Source organism: Antechinus flavipes, chromosome 1 (assembly GCF_016432865.1).
Source record: "Antechinus flavipes isolate AdamAnt ecotype Samford, QLD, Australia chromosome 1, AdamAnt_v2, whole genome shotgun sequence".
NCBI lineage: Eukaryota > Metazoa > Chordata > Mammalia > Dasyuromorphia > Dasyuridae > Antechinus > Antechinus flavipes.
In genome coordinates this window covers 80,149,214-80,174,478 of record NC_067398.1, presented here as the reverse complement: position 1 = coordinate 80,174,478, position 25,265 = coordinate 80,149,214, and the positions used below count along the sequence as shown (strand labels likewise).

General features: G+C 36.0%; 1 protein-coding gene across 1 annotated transcript in view; it reads right to left on the bottom strand.

The window, feature by feature from the left end:
- The window catches only part of PBRM1 (polybromo 1), a 125,346-nt gene that overhangs the window by 7,381 nt on the left and 92,700 nt on the right, over positions 1 to 25,265 (bottom strand). The window contains exons 19-27 of the mRNA XM_051985010.1: positions 16,857 to 17,042; positions 16,060 to 16,217; positions 14,979 to 15,245; positions 11,554 to 11,699; positions 9,115 to 9,272; positions 8,317 to 8,500; positions 6,668 to 6,878; positions 5,684 to 5,885; positions 2,416 to 2,580 (exon numbers count right to left, since the gene is read on the bottom strand). Coding sequence (XP_051840970.1) covers positions 2,416 to 2,580; positions 5,684 to 5,885; positions 6,668 to 6,878; positions 8,317 to 8,500; positions 9,115 to 9,272; positions 11,554 to 11,699; positions 14,979 to 15,245; positions 16,060 to 16,217; positions 16,857 to 17,042 — 1,677 coding nt within the window. The remainder of the gene's footprint in view (positions 1 to 2,415; positions 2,581 to 5,683; positions 5,886 to 6,667; positions 6,879 to 8,316; positions 8,501 to 9,114; positions 9,273 to 11,553; positions 11,700 to 14,978; positions 15,246 to 16,059; positions 16,218 to 16,856; positions 17,043 to 25,265) is intronic.

Below are 25,265 nucleotides of genomic sequence, written 5' to 3'. Positions count from 1 at the left end.
GATTCCCCCAGATAAAGTCACCTATACATGATATTGTCTTCTGCAAAAGTGGATTGAGGAAGCTAAGAGTAGCTAAGAACACTACTGCCAAACCTTATTCTTACAAAACAGCGCTGTAGGTTTTTAAGTGCTCATGGAAAGAATGAGTAGGGAAATTCAAGCTTTCTAGGGTTTGACCAACTCAGACCAATTCTCAGGAAATGAATGATAAATTTAAAAGTCTTTCTTTTATAGCTGTTAAATAATTCAAAATGCTTATTACCAAAGGCCAAGGTCATTAAGAGCTTACAGAATTCACCTTGATCAACTGAGTGGACTGGCCAAGGAAATCTTGGATTAGTTGAAATCAACTTAAATCAATGTAAACAAACTCAATTAAATGGCAACATTTCTGAATTTTGTAAAGAACTTGAATCTGAGTTGTATAATTTCAAAAAAATGTAAACACAGAGAAATAAGATTACTTAGGAGCATAAAGAATTGCTTTCCAGGGGGCAACACGACCCTGCCATAATACTAAATGCTGCTTCTTGGACTAAGAAGATACTGAATGTTGTAAGGCTTTGCTTTCAATTACAAAAGCCCATCTGAATGCAAACTTCATGGGCTGCTACTAAAGAATCGTTTACAACTTAACTGAACTACACATGTGAAGCATTTTCATTAAACTGTACTTTGGCATTTACTATCCCAGTCACATTTGTTCAAATGAGCTTTGGTGTTTGTAAGCAAAGCTAGAGTCCCAGGCAACAACAAATCCAAAACGGCATTAGGCTGTCATTGCCACTTGAAAGACCATGAAAAAGCATCCTTTTAACGGCATGATGAACCACTGGTAAATGACACCTTATTTCCCCAGTGGATTAAAGATTGGCTATGTTAGAAATCACATTTGATCTGTTCCCTCTGCACTCCTGGGGCCAGTAAGCTCAGAAAGCACATTCTTGCTAATGGAGCCAGGGTGTTTTCTAGTGAGGGTTTATGTTTTTGACCAGTGTATGGCTATTCTCCCAGTCTATAAAAGTCTATATGTCTAAGGTACCTTTGGACTTGACGTTGTTATTCCCCAACATGGAGCTAAAATGCTGCAGCTGCTGTTCTTTTTTTTTTTTTTTTAAATCCACATTAAAAAAAAAAAAAGTTGTTTGTACTTCTTTTGTGAATGTGTCCTTAGGCATTTTAGCCAAGGGCACAATGTTAAAATTTTAATGTATAAAATAAATGCAATTTTGACATTAATGAAGGAATGATTTCTAAAAACTTCAGGACCTTATTAACCAAAATGGGCCATGGAATACAGCAAGCAACTATGCAACTTGTTAGCTTTACATCAGCTATGATAAATGCAATCAATTCAAATGCCATGATTCAAATGTGGTTTGGTGAGTGCAATTACTGACTTAAGCGACAGTGTTTGAGAATTTTTGCCATCACAAAGATAAGAGCACCAATGAAAAAATGTTACCCTGTACTTATCATTTCATTAAAAAAAAATGAAAACAACAACAACAACAACAAAAAAAGAAGAAACTAAGATTATATTGAACACCACTGCCTTGGAGTCACTACAAAAGTTTTAGGGGAAAAACTGCTTGCTTGACAGTGGAAACATGGAATAGCTGAAAAGGTACCTCATTTTATATCAGAAAGTCCACTTCTTGAGAAGTTGTTATGGACCTCTGAAGTTAGAACATGCCAAACAATAATAAATCAAGAAACAGCCAAATTTGCTATGGCTATAAGAATCAGAGACAACACACACAAGCAACCACATTCACAGTTTTAGGAAAAAATATGTGACTGGGATACTAACAGAAAATGCAGTTTAATGCAATAAAAAAGAAAGCATTACAGAGTGGGTATAATGAACTGAATAAGGAATATAGATACATATTCAATTTAGCAGTCATGCACATAACTGATCAGGAAAGGATTTAGAATCAAAATAAAAAATCCTTTAAATGATCAGTGTTTTAAGGATGGCTGCAGTAAACAAGGCCAACGGAATACTGGCATGAATCAGGGAATGAACCACACTACTTTGAGTTTAATTTGGCAGATTTTTCTAAAAGTTTTTTTAGGACAGTGCTCAAGGTCTAGTTACCTTTTTTTTGTTACAGCAAGAGAAATCTGGGATGGAAAATACTACTAGAGCATCCCCACAGCCAAGGCAGAATTGTTCCCTATGAATTCTCCAGTGCTGGGCCCAGTTCCGATGTTTATGGGAAGGGTATTTTCTGTGTGGGAGAGGGCAATAGAGGAAGACATGGATGATCTCAAACTTTGAAAGTAGATTGGTCATGAGAAAAGGCTGGAGGAGTCTAAGGCTCATTTGGAACTGGAGGAAAAAAATGTGATCCATTATGAAGGAATTTCTTAAAAGTGGAAAAAAATGGTCTTAGCTCCTGCTTTTACCTGCAACAGGTGTCAACTGCTGATTGAGCATCGCCATTGGTGTTGGTGGCGGCACCACCCCCATGAGCGCCCCCGCGGGGGGGCCCGCCCGGGGAGAAGCACTCGGCTGCGGTTGCTGCGCTGCGCGCTCTCTCTCCTGCTGCTCGGCAACTTTAGCTGCCCGCTCTGCAAAGGCATTTTAGATTTTCAATTCTGCTTTTAACCCAGGAGTTCACAACACCATCCATTTCATTCAACAGGACTAGCAAAACACAGCGACAGTTTCATCTAATGGAAAGGCATAGAGCAGAGGCCCGTTCTCAACCCAGGATACGGCTGATGTCGTTGGGTGGGTAACCTAGTGGGCATTCCCAGCTTTCCTAGCCCGTCGTGAGAACTTGTCTGCAAAGATTTCAAGAATGTTAAGACTGCAACACACATTCAGAAAGCACAGGTTTTAAACATGTCACCAGCAAAACCAATGTAGTTAATTAATGTTGATGAGGCACCCTGATGATGAAAGCACTAATTGTCATCACTATTATTAATGGCATCACGGATTGTTTAGAATTTCAACAAGAAGCAATTCCATGGCCCATTATAATTTTGGCACAATCGATACTTGAGTTTTCATGATTCCTTGTACCCAGTCTTACTGAGAACTGGGGTTATTGGTGTCCTGGGGGATAGCAGCTGAAGAAAATTAACTCTGTAAGGGAAGAGTAGCTCACTACCTATTTCACAAGCTTTCTGGTAAAGCTGATGACTATATCAAACATTCTGATAAAGCAAAGAGGATTGTGTTAATAACTAAACTTCAGGGAAAAGAAATGATTCCTTGTACTTCCTGCAATAGTAAGATTTTCCCCAAAATAATCAAGTTTCTTGAGGCTAAATTTTTCAACAGTAAGATTAAATTACTCCATGCAGCTGTTCCTTAAATTAGCAGATTCTAGAAACCAATGCTGTATATCACTAATGTATAGGAATAGCAACATCCTTGTTCAAATTCTCTGAAGTCAGACATTCTTTCCAAGATAACTACATTCTTTCAAGCTAATTTGCTGTTTTGTTTTGTTGTGTGTCCTTCCTCCCCTCCCCCCATAGACCCACCTATAACTGATAAGACTTGATAACAAAATACTGACTCTCCATTTGCCGACTGATTAGAGACCTTAATACTTTTAATTTACAAACCCCCACTGATTCTGGATTTGTAATGCTGTACACAATAATGGTAACATGTTTTCCTCATTTTTCACATGGGTAAACTGAAGCACAGAGACATCTGGTGACTTCCAAGGATACAAAACCAACAGCACCAAGGTAAGGGAACCATGAAGCCCTAAATTCTAATATCATATTCCAACTTCCAACATGGAAACCCAGAGGAATGACACTTGAGCTTGTGCAGTGGAAAATTTGTCTCCAGGACACAGATACTTAAGGAAAATAATGAAATGAAAAACTCCAACACTTCTTTAGTTTTAAGAGAGTCAAAGCTCTAAAAGCTAAAGGCTCTTAGCTTACATTAGAACAACTACCTGTAAATGGTCTAGTTTAAAGGACTAGTGATTTTCTGAAAAGGTCTTCTAAATAACAAATTACAAGTGAAGGGATATCTGAAATTTAGTTATGGTTGAGGCAGTTCGAACACTAAATACTAAGAAACTAGATCTAATTCTGACACTTTTCATCATACAATACACACAGTAAATGGGAGAAGAAAATGCCGGTAAAAGAAAAAATAACAATTCAGGCTTAGATGGTAGAATAAAATTTTAGCTGAATACACCAGCAGGTTCTTCTTAGGTAGAAATCAATGCTCCTAACCTACTCTAACTGAACACTAATGGAGGATCACTGATCTATGAACTGGATATGTTAAAATCCAAGAGAGTTTGGATTTTCTGACTCAAACAGCAACTTAGAATATAGCATTACATTATGAATAATTTTAGACTCCCCTTAATTTTGGGGATCTTCTTTCTTGTCCTTCTCTTTCAGCCTTATCAGCCACTGTTATCTTCACCTTCGCAAACTTGTCTTTTTCTCTCTCACTCATATAATTTTGCTTCTCTTCTCACAGGACAGGCCTTGCAAATTCCTATTGTCTAATCCTGCCCAACCCCTTCAAGCACATTATGGTTTTAAATTCACCAAGTACAGTAGGTTTTCAGATTCCTGTTACAATTTATTTGGAGTGAATTAGCCCAGAGTTGAAAGTACAATATAATTTTTTCGGTATTCTTATGGAGTCTTCCATAGAAAGTCCACAGGGTGTCTTTTTGACTAAAGCAACTGAATAAAAAAAGCACCTTTTGACACTGCTGTCTTCTTTTTATCTTCTGCAAAAATAACAAAGAACACTGCCTTGACTCAGCTCAGCTGACCTATCTTGTACCTACAAAGGGGAAACCTGCTCTGATTCCAAGTAATGAACTTATACGCAAAATTCTTGGTGACAAAAATGCAGCCACAGGGGCCAAAGTCTGTGGACTTTCTGCTATTTCTCTCTTAAAACAAGAGACACATCCCATAAATACTTGCTTCTCAGATATGCCACCAAATCCTTGAAAACTGGCTCACTGTTCCCCCCAAAAAGCAATTTCCAAGTGTAATAAAAGAAAAATGAAGATAAATGAACCTCATTATAGAGATACTAGGAATCTTAAGAAAATACTTATATGCTTATACATTCAGAAAGGATTCAGAAAAGATACTAAAACCTGCCTAAGAGACCACTCATTTTGGCACATCATATGCCTTAAAGGCTCAATATTCCCAGTCTAGAGTCAAATGGAAGTAACAAGACTGTTACACATTTTGTATTGTAGTTTGTATTTAAGAAACAAAAACAAACAAATGAAGTTTCAGGTGGTCTCCTTAAGTGGGTTTCACTATCTTTATATTAGAGGCTATAATCTGACAATTTTTTAGGATGTGCGACTATTGTATCCTCTCCCCTTTTAGGGGCAGTTCTTTCAGGATACAAAGAAAGGAGAAAAACTTGTCTCTTTAAAAAAGCTTTCTGAAAACTGACAACTTTGGTTTAGGCAAATGGGAGGAGAAATCAACAGATATGGGTTAAATAAAATGGTTGTGTTATCATCAAATCGGACCATGCTGGACTTTACCTTGGTGAATGTGTACTTATTACTTGAGATAATCCTTAAATAGAAAATTTTCATATTTCTGAGTAACACACAATGACCGAAGGGTGAAAATATGGGTAAGTGGTTTTAGAAAAAGTGTGATGAGATGAAAAGTTTGACTGAAATCTATTTACCTTCATATTCTGCTTTCTTGGTTGTCTCTAAGTTTCTCCATTCTGTTCCTACAAGTCTACTGAGCTCTCCAAAGGAGTAGTCTGGATGCTGAGCTTTAATCACAGCTCTCATCTCACTGCTAAAGAGGATGTAGCCACTCATGTTGATCTTCCTTTTGGAGCCTTCCTTCTTAGAGCTGCCTTTAGCAGACTTAGGAGTAGACTGCAAGATAGAAAACCCTGAGTTGTCTAGAGTGCAAATGGAGTTTTTTTTGTTAACTGCCTAAAGTTTCTGGACTCCAGAAAAACATGATTTAATAATTATTGTTGTGGATTGATGTTACAGAGATGCCAGGTTTTAAGCTGACCATTATTTTAGTGGAGGGGGAAAGCACCTAAGCATAAATAGTACTTGGTACTTGTTGTAGTATGTAAGAAATAAATTAATATTCCACAGGACTCAGGCATTGCAACCTGTAATAGTGACCTCATAATTAGGGCTTGAGAAAATTCTGAATGGAAAAATATCATTAATAATCATCTCAAAACATAGCAAGATGAGTTTTCCAAACAAAAATAGGTTAGTAAAGCATAGACAATAGTAAATAGGTGGCCAGTCCTATGGAAAGCCAGAGAATAATTGTGAAATGTCATTCCTTATTGTTCTTAAAGACAAAGGAGGATAAATATTCCCATGATTTGAAAAACTAGTGGTTTTATTTATTTATTTTTAAAAATCACTTCCTTTGAAGATTTAAAAATTAAGTAAATTGAATTTTTTAGTTCATTTTTGTTTTGGTAGTTTATTATATATAAGTCCAGAAAGACCCAGAGAATAAAGATGATATCTGATATTAAGTTTGTTTTCTTCATTAAGCAATTTTCCATTCTGACCCCCTCTTTTCATGTGCCTGCATCCCCCATTCCCCTCCACCCAAAGAAGGCTTTTCTCCACAAACAGAAAAACAAAGCAACCCTCTTTCTTTTGTTTCATGTTATTTTTACCTGTGGGGGAGTGTAGGGCATAATGTCCAAATCACTGGCCAGTGGAGTCTGAAGCTGCGGCAAAGAGGGGGCTTCAATGACTTCACCTTCCTCTTCTCCCATCTCTTCAATATCATCATCTCCACCTTCCAATTCAGCAAATTTTGCTTCTAGCAACTGAATCTTCTTCTCCAATAAGGGTGAGGGTTCCTTCTGTGGAACTATGGGTTTTCTGAGATGGAGAAATGGCAGAGAAAATAACACATAGAATGGAGCACAACAGACTTCTAAATTTCTGATTTTTACTTCTAGATACTATTCTAGAAAAAAAAGGCTATTTTAAGTCAGAAGGCTGTGGCATGTCAAAGAACAAAGAACAAGGGGCAGCTAGATAGTGCTGTGGATAGACTATCAGCCCTGAAGTCAGGAGGACTTGAGTTCAAATCTGGCCTCAGACACTTAACACTTCCTAGCTGTGTGACCATGGACAAGTCACTTAACCCCAATTGCCTCAGGGGGGAAAAAAAGAACAAAGGACAAATAGCAACAATTGTAGAGAAAATCTTGTTCCAGATATAAGCTTAGATGCGTATTTACCAAGCAACACTGTCATTTATCATATAAAATATTTGTTTTTAAAGCATTCTGTTAAGTACCTCAGTTTTGTTGTTATTGTCGTCGTTGTTTTTTTTTTTTTTGGGGGGGGTCCCAAAACTTTAGTCCCATATAATAATGATGTGGAGAGACTGTTTACTGCTTGTCTCAATCTAGTCTCATCCTTTCCAAATTTTACATTTTACATATTATTCCTATAGCAATTTAACCCAAGTAACTTAATCATTCAAAACAATGAGAATAATCTCTAGATTTGATATAGAACTTTACAACTTCATAATCATCAAGATTTTTAGACTTCATTGCAAATGGTGATCAAAAATGCTAAGGTAATCTTAAGAGACATGTGATGATCAGACCTGAGGGGAGTGATTGTTCTTCCTGTGTGCCAGTCTGGGTTGACCACATTTGGAATATTATATTCAGTTCTTCTGAGTGCCTTATTTTAGGGAAGGGCATTAATAAATTGGAGGGGATACAAAGAAAAACCACTGAGATGGTGAAGAGGCCAGCGACTCTTGACTCTGCCATAAGAGAACTGGCTAAAAGAACTCTGGGAACACTTAGTCTGGAAAAGAATAGGCTGGAAGGGTTGGGGGGGTGCACATGTTGGCTCTCCTGGGAAAGGAATAGACTTGTTATGCTTGACTCTAGAGGGCAGAAACAAGCACAATGTCTAAGGGAAGCCCCTCCTAACAATCAGAAGCTCTCTCAAAAAGAACAGTTCAAACCAAGATTGGTGAACACTTGCTGGTGGGTTGTAGAGAGAATTCCTGTTGAGTGTTTGGATGTGTGGGGCACTCTGGAGAAACCTCTAATATCCCTTTTAACTCACTGTGTGGTTCTGAACTCAGCTGAAGCAGACTGTTTAAATACAGAAAATAATTTCCTTTCCCCATTTAAACTAATAAATATTTTCCTTTTAAAATATATGTATACTAGTCTTCTTTTATAAAATCAAGAATTAGTCAAAAATAATTGACTACACAATTTCTACATTAATCTTAAAAGCCAAAAGAAAAGGTTTTTTTCCTTTAAAATTTTCATTTTTTTACCTGAAATAGTAGATTTCGTCATCTACCACTTTAGCAGAGAGTGAAAATCTCTTCAGCCCTTTGAATTTCTTCATCTGTTTGTCACTCTCATTATAGCGGCTCTCACAAAGTAGAACATCATTCTCTGGTATTTCAGTTGGCCTACAGGACAGGAAATCCTTGAACGACAACACAGCACACTTCCCTAAAAAAATAAGTAGGTTAAATCAAGCACATCCTGTAGTCACATGGGAATACTACTATCTAAAAAACCCAAGTGCTTAGTCTGTTTTGCTGGCACACAGCAGGTGCTTAATAAATATTTAATCCCTACCCTTTCCCCCTTTAACCACCCTCTGTTATAATGGATTTCTTTTAAAATGTGTGTGGGGGAATAGGGGAGAGAAGGACATGCTTAATAATAATAAAAGTAATGAAACCTATATATAAAATCTGACATTCAAAAAGCTCCTTATATTTGATAGTCCAATTTAATTAATCCCAAAATCTGTTTCAGTGGATTTAAAAGAAAATATGTAAGCTGTGAAAAAAACCCCAGATTATCAATAAAAATGTCTTCAGTGCCATAACTAACTAAACTAGTAACAGTAAAGTTGGAATAAAGATGAGGAAATCGAGAAGGGCAAAGTCATATAAGCAAGCAAGAAAAGCATTCTAGAGTGAAGACCCTATAAAATGACTATTTGTAATCCGTGACACTGGCTCTCTGTTTCTGACTTTTTGGCAATTATAGAAATGATTCTGATAGAAACAACAAAAAGCTCTGGCCCACCAAGATCTTGATGTATGAATATTTACCCAGGATACATGTCATAGGACAGGTTTCTTCCAAATTGCTTAGAAACACTTCTTTTTTATAGAACATTTTTGTTGGCTCATGTTCTGTTTCTTCAGGGTGAATGAAGATGGGGCCAAAGAAATAGGCAGCACCGTCCCGGACCCATAGCTTTTCAATTCTACAAAGAAAAGAAGTTTCCAAAAAAGTGGGAATCAGATTGGATTTATAAAGGCTAACCTATTAAGATAAGTTTTTAAAAAATCAACATCATTTCTATGCAGATGATTCTAAGATTTGATCCATCCCTAATCTCTTCCTTTACTGCCCCTCTTGCATTTCACTTGCCTAATGGGCAACTCAGTGGGATATCCAGTCCCATACATGTCTTAAATCCAATACATTCCACATGCCCTCTGAGATTGTTTATCACCCTCTTCTCTTTGACACTCCTGTATCTTATGATTTTGTGACATGGTTCCCTGTCCTGCTTGTCCAAACTGGTTCTTTTCAGTCTCTTGAGCTGAATTTTTCCTCCAGAGCAGGCCTACTATCTAGTGCCTTCTATGTCCTGAAACCTTTCTTCCTTCTACACTATTTCATCTAGTGCTCTCATCAGTTTCAATGTACCATCTCTATGTAGATGATTCCTAGATTATTTGCAAGACTTTCCAGATTTTCAATCATATCACTGACTATTGGACATCTCAAAGTGCTTGTCCCAGACACTTCAAATTCAACATGTCTAAAATGGAACTCACTCCAATTATCCTCTTCTTCCAATGTTTTCTTCTTCTTAACTTTCTTTATGTTGTCAAAAGGACCAGCATTTGACTAGTCACTTGGGCTTGGGATGTCGCTTGATTCTTTACTTATACTCATTCCACAGAAATAATGTATGTTAGTTTGAGTTTGTCATTTATACTTTCACAAAAATTCTCTCCTGCATCCTGTCTCATTCTGGTTAGTTTCCTTGCCTTTCCTCTCTCCCTGTTCCATTCAATCCTTCTCTTGGTTGCAAAAGTCACATTATTATGGTGTAGGTTGGCTTATGTCACCCTTTTTACTCAACAAATTCCAATTGCTCTGTGGGAACTCTAGGATTAAATATTCAATCTTGTGCCTGGATTTTAAAGCCCTTCACAAACTTTACTCCTTTCCAAGTGTCCTATGACACTGACTGACCTCTTTGCCATTCAATCAATCAATTCATAAACATTTCTGAAGTGCCTACAATCCACAGCTAGGTGGCTCAGTGCATAGAGCGCTAGATCTGGAGTTGGGAAGACCTGTGGGTTTGTTGGGCTCTGTTTGCCTTAATCAAGTGGAAAAGAAAATGGCCAAGAAAATCTCAGAGACATTCAGGAGTGGTGGGAAAGAGTGGAACATAAACAATCACAAAGAGCACAGGCACTGTGCCAAGTGCTAGGGAGACAAAAGATGATCTCTGCCTTCAAGGAGTTTACAGTTTAATGGGGCAGAATGCATACAAACCATGCATACAAAGGGGAAGCTATATAGGCTAAACAAGAAATAATTGGCCAGATGGCACCAGAATTAAGAGGGGCCAAAGAAGCTCCCTGGAAAAGGCATCTAAAGGAAGCCAGGGAGGTCAGAGGTCAAAGGGCACATCCTGGGTCTGTGGAACAGTCCGAGAGGGTTCTCAGAACAGAGATGCAGTCTTGATGTAGAAGATCCAGAGGTCAGTGCTCCTGGACTGAAGGTCTGTGCTGAGGAGCAAGGGGCTGAGGTTAGGAGCCTCTTAGATGCATTTCTAGACCCAACAGAATGCCACTCAAGTTGACTCTGGAGAGGGGGCGGGCATGTGGGTGGGGAGGGCTCCATGCTTTCTGCTGTTTCTCTCCCTCCTGGCTCTCTGCATATCTCAGCTCCAGAGCTTTCTTCTGCAAGGAGCCTGTCTTGGTTCTCCCTACTACTAGTGCCTTCCTCTGAGACGAGTTCCCATTTACACCACAGACACAGTTGTAAATGGACATTTGCCTACTATCTCTCTCATTAGAACATGAGCTCCTTGAGGGTGGGGACCAGTTTCTTGCATTCCTTTGCATCCCTAGCACTTGGCCCAGTGCCTGGAACATTGTAAATTCTTAATAAATAAATTCAAAAAAATCAGTATCTCTTGAACATTTAGAGGGCAGGCACCACAAGCTGCTCAGTTTGTCCCAGGAACGTCTGAGTGCCATGCTGTGGGCCAAATAGTGCCACAGCACAGATTCCAGTCTCTCCTGTCAAGTGACATAAGAAAAGAGAGAAATTCTGGGTATGGATGCAAAGCTGGGCTAGGAATCTTTCATATAGGTTGCCACCTCAGGATTCAAATGACCTCGCAGCTCTTACATCTATACCAAATCTATTTCTCATTAGACTGCTGATTTTTAAAAAAAATCCATAATATTTTAAAAGCTATGCTTTTCTAATGGAGGAAAAAATCAAATACTTACCTGCCCACTCGAGGTCTTACTAAGCCATGAGATTTTATGAAAACACAATCTCCAACCTTCAGCCACATATCATTATAGCGAAGTTGTTCAAAATAGTGGCAGCCTGGCTCCCCATTAGACATTTCTACTGGAACATCTTCTTTCTCCTACAGTAAAATATATAGTTAAAACATGATTTGAGAAATGAAACTGAGCATCACAAGAAGTGTTTAGGGATATGAAAAGGAAGACAGATTTTTATAGAGCATTAATTGAAAAAAATTAAACCTCCATCAAAGATCAAAGACATGAATGTTGAAGTAAACCAAAGAGCCAGTCCTGAGACCTATCTTGCTATTAATCAAGAATTTTTAACTTCTCATAGTCCTGCACTTAAAACCCTATTATAACCTACACCAATGCATCTAGAAACAGCCAGAAGCCTAAGTGGATAGTGCACTGCAGAGTCAGACTCCTGACTTGTTAAGAGTGAAATAAAATGAAAGAATGGTATGAAATGCAATCAAAATGCCTAAAGAAAAATGGAAAATGGATAAAGAGACACTAAAGAACCCACAAACAAGGATATGGTAGAAAATCTACTAGACACAACTGTGGCTCAATCTTGTTACTGTTTGTGTTGTACAGACATGTCTGACTCTTTGTGAACCATTTGAGGTTTCTTGGCAAAGATACTGGAGTGGTTTGACATTGTCTTCTCATGCCATTTAAAAAAAAACAATTTTTTTTTTTTTGGGGGGGGAGGCGCAACTTGGGGTTATGTGACTTGCTGGGAAGTGTTAAGTGTCTGAGGCTGGATTTGAACTCAGGTCCTCCTGACTCTGGAGTCGGTGCACCATTGAGTTGCCCCCTCTCCTGATCACTTTACAAATGAAGAAATTTGAGGTCAGCAGGATGAAGTGACTTGGCTGGGTATCTGAAGCCAGATCAGAGTCCGGGAAGAGGTGTACTGCTGACTCCAAGCTGCTACCTGGGAAAGTCTCAGCCTCTGTGGACCTCAGCTTCTTTATCTAAAAAATGAGAGTGTTGGACTTGATAATCTTTGGGGGTCTCTCCTAGCTCTAAATAAAAAATATTTTTTCAATTAACAAAAATATACTTTCTTTTCCTCCTTCTATGAGAATTTTTCCATCCCCTCACACAAGAACAAAATCAACGTACCAAGGATGGCTAGACAGGCAAAAATAAACTTCCACCTTCTTTCCAGCTTTAAATCTAAGCTATGATCCTTATTTCCTAAACCCTGGAAGTTTAATTAAGCAATCCTAACAAGATACTGCCTTAGCCAGGAAATATTTCTTTTTTCTGGCAGTGAGATTATAGAAATTAAGGACAATGCTATTTTAGAATATAGTCTTATCTGTAAAATCATATAATTGAGTATGGTAGAAGAATATGAATAGTAATGAACAATGAGAAGCAGTAGTTGGAAAAGCAAATTCACAGAAAGCTTGGTGAGAACACTAACTCAAACACATCACTCCCAAAATATTTAAAGATAAAACTAGAAGGATGACAAAGAGATGAAAAGTTGAAAAGATCTGTCAAGCTTTCAACAACTCTTTTCTCCATTAATAGTAGTGAAACCATCCCATCTGAATTTTAATCACAGTTCACAATGCTGTAGGACCCAACTTCTTATACTATGGTTTGTGACACCATATAGGGTCTCATTACTGAATGTAGGGGTCATAAAATTATGACTTATTGTTAGTAAATATTTGATTTGTATACCTATTTTATATACTTATGCATCCAGGGTCATATAAAAATTTCTTGGATGAAAAGGAGTCACAAGTGGAGAAAGTTTAAGAAATCCTGAAAAGGAAGAAGTAATAGCAAACAAAGATGGGAAAAATAGCTGGACTAAACTAGATATACACAAAGTACACATGAAAAGCAACATAATTTTGAGGGTATCAAAAGATCAATTCCCAAGCACAGTGGGACACTATTTCTTTGTGTTGACAGTTTAAAGATATGGTTTTTTAAAAAGAGTTATATAAGCAATCTGAGGAGGGCTAGATTTCTTTTAGTAAAAGGAAAATTCAGCATGAAAGTCTTCATGGAAGAAGGAGGAACCTGAGTTAGATTCTGATGGAATTAAAAAATGTTAACAGGGAGAGTTGTAGAAGGACTTCATTTTAGGAATGGGCAGAACGACTTGAACAAATGCATGGTAGGAGAGGCTCCAAAAGATCCAGATATAATGAGTCCATTTTGGCCAGAATGTAGAATGCATGACAAGAAATGAAGTAAAATTAAAGTTGCAAAGAGAGTTTGAAGTCAGAGTGCAGTTCTTTGGCAAATCCTTAAATACCATGATAAAAAAGCACACATTTATTCTACAGGCAATAGAAACTGAAGGTTTTTTGAGAAGGAAACTGATACTGCCAGGCTTGTACATGAAGAAGATTATTTTGACAACTATGTGAATAGATCATAGGACAGTAGAGGCAGAAACAAGAATAATATTAGGAAGATATATGAAAGAGATGGTGGTGGGGGAATAGCTGTTTGTTCTCCAGTTTTTTTTTTTTTTTTTTTTTAGTAATGCTTGACTCTGACCTCATTGGGGTTTTCTTGGCAGAGATGCTGGAATGGTTTGCCATTTCCTTTTCCCACTCATTTTACAGATGAGGAAACTGAGGCAAACAGTTAGTGACTTGTCCAGGGTCATCCAGCTGGGAAGTGCCTGAGCCAACTCAGTTTTTCCTGAGTCCAGGCCGAGTACTCTGGGCACTATGGCACCACCTCTCTGCCTGGATGATTAGTAAATGCTAGTTTATGGACTGACTGAACACCAAATCTGAGACTAATTATTAAGAAAAATGGCAATTGAGACAATATAAAAACAAAACTGTTACAAGCACAATCAAGCAAATCAAATTCCCAAATTAGCCATATCAAAAGAAAAAAAAAAGGCTCATTCTGCACTGAGTCTAGCACCTTTTTATGTAGGTGACAGTATGCTTCATCATGAGTCTTTTGGAATTGTGCGAAGTCATTTACATCAAAACACAATCCAAACTATACAACTAGCTAGTTTGTATATTTTGTACTATGTAAATACATTTTCCAACAATTTTGAAACTCTGATCAATATAACAGGTTTAGACTAACAGTTTGTATCAAAGTACTCAAGTAAGCTCAAAATGAATTCATGACTTGAATATTAAAGATCAGACCATTAAAAAAAAAAAAAAAGAACCAGATTGGGTACTTTTCATAGTCATAATTAAGAAGAGAGTTCTTAATTATGTAAGGGATAGAGATGATCACCAAAAAACAGATAATTTAAACTACAGAAAACTGTTTAAATTCTTCTTATTCACCTCTCTCACTATGGATACAATACTAGATAGGACTGCTTTATGAATGTTTCTTTAAAAATGTAAAACCCTTTATGACATTCTTCCCCATACCTTTTCTAGGTTGAGGAAAGTATCTGCTCCTTTACTGTCCTCTAAAGTTTCAGTGTGCTTCTCATCATCCAATTTATCTGTATTTGCAAACACAGAAGCAACACGCACCACAGGTAGAGGCACATCACGTGGGATAAACCTAACGGAACTGACAGGCATGGTCCACAGTTTAATTTTCTTGAAAGATTTTGTTTTGGCAGAATATCGCGACTCACAGACATAAACATCTTCATCTCGAAAGGTTTCTGGGCATAGTTTGAAATATTCCTGTTAAATAAAGCAATAACTTCAGATTATAAAATGAAATTAAATTACTTAAAAAAACCCAAATGACTAAATACTAAAGGCTGTATAAAGATAAAAAATGAAAACAATTCCTGTTCTCAAAGATCTTTCAATTTATCATAAGAAACAATATCCATATATGACATGTAATGAAACACAGAATAAAAAAAATACAAAGTTTGCAAAGCTTTTCTCACAACTAGTCTATAAGGGAAGAAGTTAAATTAGGATAATCTTTAAATTACAGATGAAGAAACTAAAGTTCTGAAAGATTAATGATTTGCCCAAAATCACTTAGGGAGGGATTCTGACTTGGGTCCCCCAAGTGCAGGATCACAATACCTCCCAAAATCATGACTGCCGCTGAGACTGCCTTTGACCAAACTATAACCACTCCATCAAATATACCACATTGCTTCTAGGCCTTAGTTTCCTGATCTTTGATGTTTACACCCTAGGTTTTCTTTTCTAGTATCCTTTTCCCCTAGCATTGGGATATAGCAAAATGAAAATCTAAAGATAGACAAATCCCTAAAAGTTCATTTCAGCTTTTCTTTGAAAATCACCTTTCAATTAAGAAAACACATTAATCTGATTGAACAATTTGTATCTGTTATCTAGTTCTTGTGAAAAACTAACCCTCACTACACATAAAGTAGTTAATTCTTTCCCTAAATTTTATATGCAAGTCTCTAAATTTTTTTTTATGTAGTTTTGGAGGGCTCTGTGTGTGTGTGTAGGATATGTTTCATGTTTCATTATAAAACAAACAATGAATTCAGAGCTAGTAACTTACCTTAACAAACATGACTACACATTTGCCTAGGATTTTGCTAACAGGTACTTTGTTGTAATAATCACTCTTAAAAACTTCTTTTTCCAAAAATTTTCGTGTAGCAAGGTGGAATGTTTCATTTGGCCGATAAAACCAACAGCCACACAACCATTTTTCACCTAAAATAAGAAAAAGGGAAAAAAATACCACAAGAAAGAAAAATGTTAGAAAAAAGCAACATAATCCATTAATCTTTTTAGGATCCAAACTCAGTAATGAGAGCCTGTATACCCCTTAATTTCATTGTCAATGCATGCTCAAAAGAGCTAAGCTAGTCTTTCACCAAATTTCTAAAAACAAAAAAGGAAAAAGCAGTTTAGTTATATTATATGCTAAAGGGTTCACCTCATATCCTCCATCTCTCTGTATCTTAACACATATGGAATCTCTTTACATTCCATTACTTTTATCCACAGTAGCTCTTTCCTCCTGTCTACCAATGCATGTCTCTTCTCTAAAACCCATTTGTTAATATTCCTGAAAGGAAGCCTTTTAATTAGACCTAATTGTTGAAGAAACATAGGTTATTCCATATTTTCTGGTAAATAGATTGCTTTTAAAGTATTCATATCATGTGAACATTATTTCAACTTAATTGTAAACTGTAAAGGATAGCAGGAATCTGGGATTTTATTTTACAAACAATAGGTGCTTAATTACTATTTAGTGACAAGACTTCTATCTACTGAAAGAATCTATGCTTCCAAAGAATCCTGTGTACCTCCTTATTGCAGGCCTAGAGAAACTTTGGCACTCACCAGCAGAATCTTCCCATAGTCTTTCAATACAGACTATGTGTGGTTGGAGATTGGCTTCTGCTGGCTCCACATAAACATAATCCCCAACGTGGTACATGCTGTTCTTGAAGCTACAGTCCTGGCTGTATGTTCGATGTAAGATAGAGAGGCCTGCCCCTCCGGAAGAGTCCTCACTCTTTTCAGCTTCTTATTTCACAAAGGAGAGGAAAAAACAAACAAACAAACAAAAACATTAAAAATAAAATTGAGAATAGAAAGGCTTTTACTATTTTACTTACTGGAAAAGGTTCTACAGTACCCCCATTATATATGGTGTTTGCTTTTGGTTTTAGATAGATAGATTCTACACTCTTCCTCCCCACCATGATTATTTTATAGGGTTTTTAGCGTAACTAGGTATTATAGGTTGTTAAAGACTCTGCATCTAATGAGATTGTCATATATTACGTTTTTAATGTGATTATATTGTTGTTTTTTTAAATTAATGAATCATCTTTGCATCACTGGTATAAAAAAAAATCAACTTGATCATAATAATTTTTTGGATTTATAGTTGTCTGAGACAGTTTTATTTCTAATTTTTTATCAATATTCATTAATGATATAAGTTTATAGTTTTCCTTCTATGTTCTATTCTCTGGTTTAGGTATCAAGACTATATTTGTCTCATAAAACAATTCTTATAGGATGCTTTCTCAATTTTTGAGAATAATTTGTGAAGTCCATACTTAATATTATTAATATGTGAAAAAAGAGATTCTTTGTCTCAATTGCTACCTAGGTTTAATTGGGTGCAGCCTTAGTTAAACTGAGACCTGTTGAAGATCTTCGCTTAAAAAGGCCCATTGCTTCCAGACCCATCTCCAGTCTTTCTGATCTATATCCTGCCACCGGACCCAGAGGGCTCTGGAGAGGAAAGTAAAGTAGGTGCCCTTGCCCAGACCTTCCTCACTTAAATCTAATTCACTTCCCTATATCATGATTCTCTTAGACAATAAAGGGTAAACAACAACAACTTGAAATACCAAACCTAGGAATCATTAGGATTAGGAAGTTTTTTTTTTTTAAACTTTACAGCTAGTTTTCTATTTCTTTTTCTGAGATTATTTAAAATCTCTGTAAGGTAGTCTGATAATTAAGGTATATTTTTAAAGGTTTTTTTTTTTTTTGTGTGTGTGTGTGTGTGTGTGTGTTTGTGTTCTCAGTTTTGTTAGTATTTGACTGAATACAATAGATTCCAAATATTCTTTTTATTTCTTTAGGTTTTGTTTTGACTTCACCTTACTCATTTGTTATTTTATTTGATTTTCTGTTCTCTTCATTTTAGTCATATCAACTAAAGGTTTATCAATTTTATTAATTAGTCTTTTCAAAGAATCTGTTTTTAATGTTTTGATTTCTACTTTTTTGTTTCTAGATATCTATTTTCCTTCTAATTCTTACTATTTCTTCTTTTGTGCTTATTTTAGGTTTTTTATTTGTTGGATTTCCAATTTTTTGAATGCATACTCAACTCAGTAATTGTCTCTTTTTTTCTATGTGTTAATAAGTATCTTAATGTGTGTATTGAAGGGTTATGATCTTTCGGAGGAAATTTTAGCTGCATTCTAGAAATTTTGGTATGATGTTTCTTCACAATCATGTTCTTTCACATAAATATTGTTTCTATGATCTGTTCTTTGAGTCATTTATTACTTAAATTATTAAATCTTTTCTTTTAATTAAAGCTTTTTATTTTTAAAACATGCATGGATAATTTTTTAACATTAACCCTTGCAAAACCTTGTGTTCCAATTCCCATTCTCCTTCCCTAGAAGGCAAGTTATTTATGCTAAACATAGAAAAAATATATATTAAATCCAATATATGCATACATATTTATGCAATTACCTTGCTACATGAGAAAAATCAAATCAAAAAGAAAAAACGAGAAAGAAAATAAAATGCAAGCAAATAACACCAAAAAGAGTGTAAGTGCCATGTTATGATCCACATTCAGTCCCCATAGTCCTCTCTCTAAGTGCAGACAGCTCTCTTTATCACAAGTCTATTAGAACTGGCCTAAATGATCTCAATGTTGAAAAGAGCCATATCCACCAGAGCTGATCATCACATAATCTTACTGTTGCTGTATACAATGGTCTCCTAGTTCTGTTCATTTCACTTAGCATCAGTTCACGTTAAGTCCCTCCAGGCCTTTCTGAAATCATCCTCCTGATTATTTCTTATAGAACAATTATATTCCATAACATTTATATACATAACTTGTTCAGCCATTCTCCAGCTGATGGGCATTCACTCAGTTTCTAGTTTCTTGCCACTACAAAAAGGGCTGCCACAAACATTTTTGCACAGGTGAGTCCCTTTCCCTCCTTTAAAATTTCTTTGGGATACAGATCCAATAGAAACAAAGCTGGATCAAAGGGGATGCATAGTTTGATAACTTTTTAAGCATAGTTCCAAACTGCTCTCCAGAATGACTGGATCTGTTTATAACTCCACCAACAATGCATCAGTGTCCCAATTTTCCCACATCCCCTCCAACATTTGTCATTATCTTTTCCCTTCTCTTAGCCAATTTGAGAGTTATGTAGTGGTCCCTCAGAGTTGTCTCATTTTGCATTTCTCTGATCAATAGTGATTTAGAGTACCTTTTCATAAGACTAGAAATGGTTTCAATTTCTTCATCTGAAAATTGTCTGTTCACATCCATTTATCAATAGGAGAATTTGAGTCAATTCTCCACGTTTTAGAAATAAGGCCTTTATCAGGACTTGAATGTAAAAAAATTTTTCTTAGTTTATTGCTTCCCTTCTAATCTGGTCCACATTAGTTTTGTTTATACAAAGACTTTTAAACTAAATATAATCAAAATTGTCTATTTTGCATCCAATAATGAACTTTCCATTTCTTATCTGGCCATAGATTCCTTCCTTCTCCACAGATCTGAGAGGTAAACCATCCTTTGTTTCTCTAATTTGCTTATAATATTGTTCTTTATGTCTAAATTGTGAACCCATTTCAACCTTACTTTGGTATACGGTGTTAGGTATGGTTCAATGCCTAATTTCTGCCATACTAGTTTCCAAATTGTTAAATCTTTTATTTAGCTTTCTTTGTGGACTTGAACCAATGACTATATTTATTGTGCTATGGTGTATGAAGGATGTATTTATTATTTCTGCCCTTTTACAACTATTTGCAAATACTTGTGTCACAACACGTCTAATTTTTGTTACATTATATTCCATATAATACTAAAAAGTATGTGTATATATATACACACACATGTGGTGTTCTTTTTCTTTTTTATAATATATGATGGTTCTCTGTGAGAGCAGGTTTCTTGGGGAGGTTTTCTGGAGGCAACCTTAGTTTCAGTTCAGAGTAATAATCACTCCAAATACAACCAGCTGATAAAATCCAAACGTTTATTTCTTAACCTTTCCTTGGGCCCGGTTAGCTTTCTTAGAGGACTATCTTGCTTGGTTCCAAAGACTCTTGCAGCTTGTCCTTTGCCTCTGCTTTCTTCAGCCTCCAGCCAGCACAAAGGTCGAAGATGGAATGAATCTGACTTCGCCTCTGAGAGTAGGCTTTGAGCTTCTGTATCTCCCAGAGTGCTCTTTAGCCCTGAGAGTTTCTTGCTTATATGCTGTTCACTGAGTACACACCAATCATTATATCACTGGGAAACCATTATTTGTTGTATGATTAAATCAATGCCAAACTAGATTTAAACACTGTCTCTTCAATTCCACTTAGTACCTTGCTTCAAGTTCTGCTCATAACATCTCCTCGTAGGATCAGAGCAATCATACTGAACCATGCTAAAATAGATAATAATTGTCTCTATCAACTCTAATGAGTTAACACTTTGTAAGGATTTCAACATACACACACACACACACACACACACACACACACACACACACACACACACACACGCAGCACCATAGAAGATGCCATTAAGTCTTTTAGTTTTAGTTTTTCCAGCAATTTATTCTGTTCTGCATTTTCCCTTTTATCTTTCTGTTAAGACACCTAACATTGAAAGGGATATTGAAATCTCCTATCACTTTTAGTGTATTCTTATACCTATTAACATTTCCTTTATTTGGATACTAAGACATTTGGACCCTATAAATTTAGCACTACTGGTTTGTCAATGGTTCCTTTCAGTATATGATTTGTTTGTCCATCTTTGCTATTTTTAAGATTTGTTTTGCTTTGTTATGTTTGCTTTTTTGAAATAACTTAATGCATAATAAACTGGTTTCACCTTCCATAACAGACATTCTAGAGAACACCTCAGAACCATGCCCAATGAGCTATAAAACTGTGTATATCCTTTGACCCAGCAGTGCCATTACTGGGTCTGTATCCCAAGGAAATCATAAAGGACAGAAAAGAATCCATATGTGCAAAAAATGTTTGTAGTAACTTTTTTTCTGGTAACAAAGAATTGGAAAATGAGTAGATGCCCATCAATTAGGGAATGGCTGACTAGGTTGCGGTATGGGAAGTTAATGGAACTGTTCTACAAAAAATGACGAATAAACTGATTTTAAAAAGGCCTGAAAAGATTTACATGAACTGATGCTGAGTGAAACAAGCAGAAGCAGAAATACACTGTACATAATAACAGCAAGAAGTATGATGATCAATTATGAAAGACTTGGTTCTTCTCAGTGGTTCAGTGACTCAAAATAATCTCAACAGACTTGGTCAGAAAATGCCATCTACATTGAGACAAAGAACTATGGAGATTGAATGTAAATCAACATATGCCATGTTCACTTCTTTTTTCTGTCCCCCCGCCCCCCCTGCCCTCCATGGTTTTTCCCTTTTGCTCTAATTTTTTTCTCCCAACATGATTCATAAAGCAATGTGTGTATATTAAAAATAAAGGAAAAATCTGATAATTTAATCTATTCACATGAAAAATTATTAGAGTTGGGTTTATATTTTCCTCCATTTGCCCCTATGTAGCTTCAGTTACTTTAGCTTAATCTTTTAGGATACCCAATTCTTTTTTAAAAACTGTATTTTATTTTTTCAAATATATGCAAAGATAGTTTTTAACATTCATCTTTGCAAAATCTTGTGTTCCAAATTCTTTTCCCTCCCTCACTTCCTCTCCCCTAGATAGCAAGCAATCTGACATAGATTAAACACATTCTAAATATATTTCCATATTTGTCAACCTGAACAAGAAAAATCAACTCAAAAAGGGGAAAAACCAACAAGGAAAAAAAACAAGCAAACAAAAGGTGAAAATACTATGCTTTGATACACATTCAATCTGAATGCAGACTGTGTATCACAAGTCTATTGGAATTGCTTTGAATCATCTCATTGTTGAAATGAGTCAAGACCATCATAGTTCATTATCACATAATCTTGTTGCTGCATACAATGTTCTCTTGCTTTTGTTCACTTCACTCAGCATCAGTTCATGTAAGTCTTCCCAGGCTTTTCTGAAACTGGCTTGCTCATCATTTCTTAAAGAACAGTAATATTCCATTATATCCATAGGCCATCACTTATTCGGCCATTCTCCATATAATGGGAGAATGCCTAATTTTTACCTCTTTTCCCCTCTCCCCAATCCCTGCTTCCTGTTTCTCTTTGGGGTTTTAATTGTTAGCTCTTTTTTTCCTTCCTGAATTTATCTAATTACAGTCCCCTTTTTTCCTCCTTTCAGTCAAGTAGATTTTCTCTACTTCTCCCTTTTAATTTAATTAATTAAAAATGTTTTTTAAATTTAATTTTCCTTTTTCAATCTATTCACTATCCCTCCTCCTTTTCTGCCGACTCTAGATCATTATTCTCCAGTTCATGGTTCTTAGGCTTAGGTAATCTCTTCTTATTGTCTGCATTCTTGATGGAATCAAAATTTCCAAGATATCCATTCTGAACCCTCCTCTAGAAATAATTCCTGTCATTTTATTGCAGAACTTTCCCCTCTTTTTCCTTGTACTTTCCTCCCAGAAAAATGTAAAGTGATAGTGAAAAACAATGTAGTTCCATCCCTTCTCATCCTTATTTATACAGTTTACTGCTAGGTTCTAAGCTTTTTCTGGTCATCTTGTTTCACCATTTTCCTCAAAATCTCCATTGAGTCCATGGCCAAAAACTCTCAGTATGGGTAGCCCCCAGAAGCTCCTCTTCTAAGGCAAGATGAATGGTATTTTCAAGCATCAAACTTTGTGTTATTTGTTCTCCATTTATATTTGAAGGTTTTTCATCCAGTTGCTTGCAGAATTTATTTTATTCTCATTGGAATGATTAAATTTAAAATGTGTTTTGGAGTTTGCAGCCTTGTTTTTCTTGGGAGTTAATCTATGGATTCTTTTAATTAGGATTTCATTTTTATATGCAGAATACTAGGCAGTTTTTTGTATTATTTCTTGCATTATGGTAATCAAGTTTTTTGACCTGTTTTGTTCTTCTGGGAGACTTAGAATCTTTTAGTTCTCTCTCCACATCCTATCTTTGAAGTCAATTTTTTTTTTCTTTTAAAGATGAAGCACACTTTCTTTAAATGTTTTTGCCTTTTGTTTCTTCTAGACAGACCTTCCCTTTTGTGTATTTGCATTTTCATTCTCTCTTGTTTCTTGATTCATCATTACAAATTCAAGTTTTTCCTATTCTGTTGATTATTTCCACTGTGCAGGTCTTAAATTCTACTCTCACAACACTCATTTCTTTTTTTAAAATCACTCAGGAACAGCAAGTTGGGGTTCTATTTTCACCTTATATTCCACAGGATCATCTGTCTCATCAAGTGTTGTTTCCTTTGTTTTGTGGTTTTTATTCAAAGATGCTCAAACACATTTATGAAACTTGGCTTCCAAATTTCCTTACGTTATTAATGTCCATCTGCCCTTCCTTCCTTCATTGATTTAATCATTTATGCATAAGGTCTCTTGAGTTTTTCTTCATCATGAGATCTTTGGTAATTTCAGTCCCCCCCCCCCCTCTTATTTCTCCCTATTGTTCACTTTCTTTCTTTCTTTTTTAAATTATAGCTTTTTATTTACAAGATATATGCATGGGTAATTTTTCAGCATCGACAATTGCAAAACCTTTTGTTCTAACTTGTCCCCTTCTTCCCCCCATCCCCACTTCCCTCAGATGATAGATTGACCAATACAGGGCCATGTCCATCAGAATCGAATATCATATAGTATTGTTGTTGAAATATATAATGATCTCCTGGTCCTGCTCATTTCACTCGGCATCGGTTCGTCTAAGTCTCTCCAGGCCTTTCTAAAATCATCCTGCTGGTCATTTCTTACAGAACAATAATATTCCATAATATTCATATACCACAATTTATTCAGCCATTCTCCAACTGATGGACATCCACTCAGTTTCCAGTTTCTGGCCACTACAAACAGGGCTGTCACAAACATTTTGGCACATACAGGTCCCTTTCCCTTCTTTAGTATCTCTTTGGGGTATAAGCCCAGTAGAAACACTGCTGGATCAAAGGGTATGCACAGTTTGGTAACTTTTTGAGTATAGTTCCAAATCGTTTTCCAGAATGGCTGTATTCACAATTCTACCAATAATGTATCAGTGTCCCAGTTTTCCCATATCCCCTCCAACATTCCACATTATCTTTCCCTGATATTTTAGCCAATCTGACAGGTCTGTAGTGGTATTTCAGAGTTGTCTTAATTTGCATTTCTCTGATTAATAATAATAATTCTCTGAATAATAATGATTAATAATACCAAATAATTCGAGCATCTTTTCATATGGCTAGAAATAATTTCAATTTCTTTGTCTGAGAATTGTCTATTCATATCCTTTGACCATTTATCAATTGGGGAATGGCTCGATTTCTTATAAATTAGAGTCAATTCTCTATATATTTTGGAAATGAGGCCTTTATCAAAACCTTTGATGGTAAAAATGTTTTCCCAATTTATTGCTTCCCTTCTAATCTTGTTTGCATTAGTTTTGTTTGTACAAAAACTTTTCAATTTGATATAATCAAAATTTTTTACTTTGTGATCAATAATGATCTCTAGTTCTTCTTTGGTCATAAATTCTTTCCTCTTCCACGGGTCTGAGAGGTAAACTATCCTATGTTCTTCTAATTTATTTATAATCTTATTCTTTATGCCTAGGATATGAACCCATTTTGACCTTATCTTGGTGTATGGTGTTAAGTGTGGGTCAATGCCTAGTTTCTGCCATACTAATTTCCAATTTTCCCAGCAATTTTTGTCAAACTGTAAGTTCTTATCCTAAAAGCTGGGGTCTTCAGGGTTTGTCAAACACTAGATTATTAAAGTTATTGACTGTTTTGTCCTTTGAACCTAACCTATCCCACTGATCAACTAGTCTATTTCTTAGTCAATACCAAATGGTTTTGGTAATCGCTGTTTTATGATA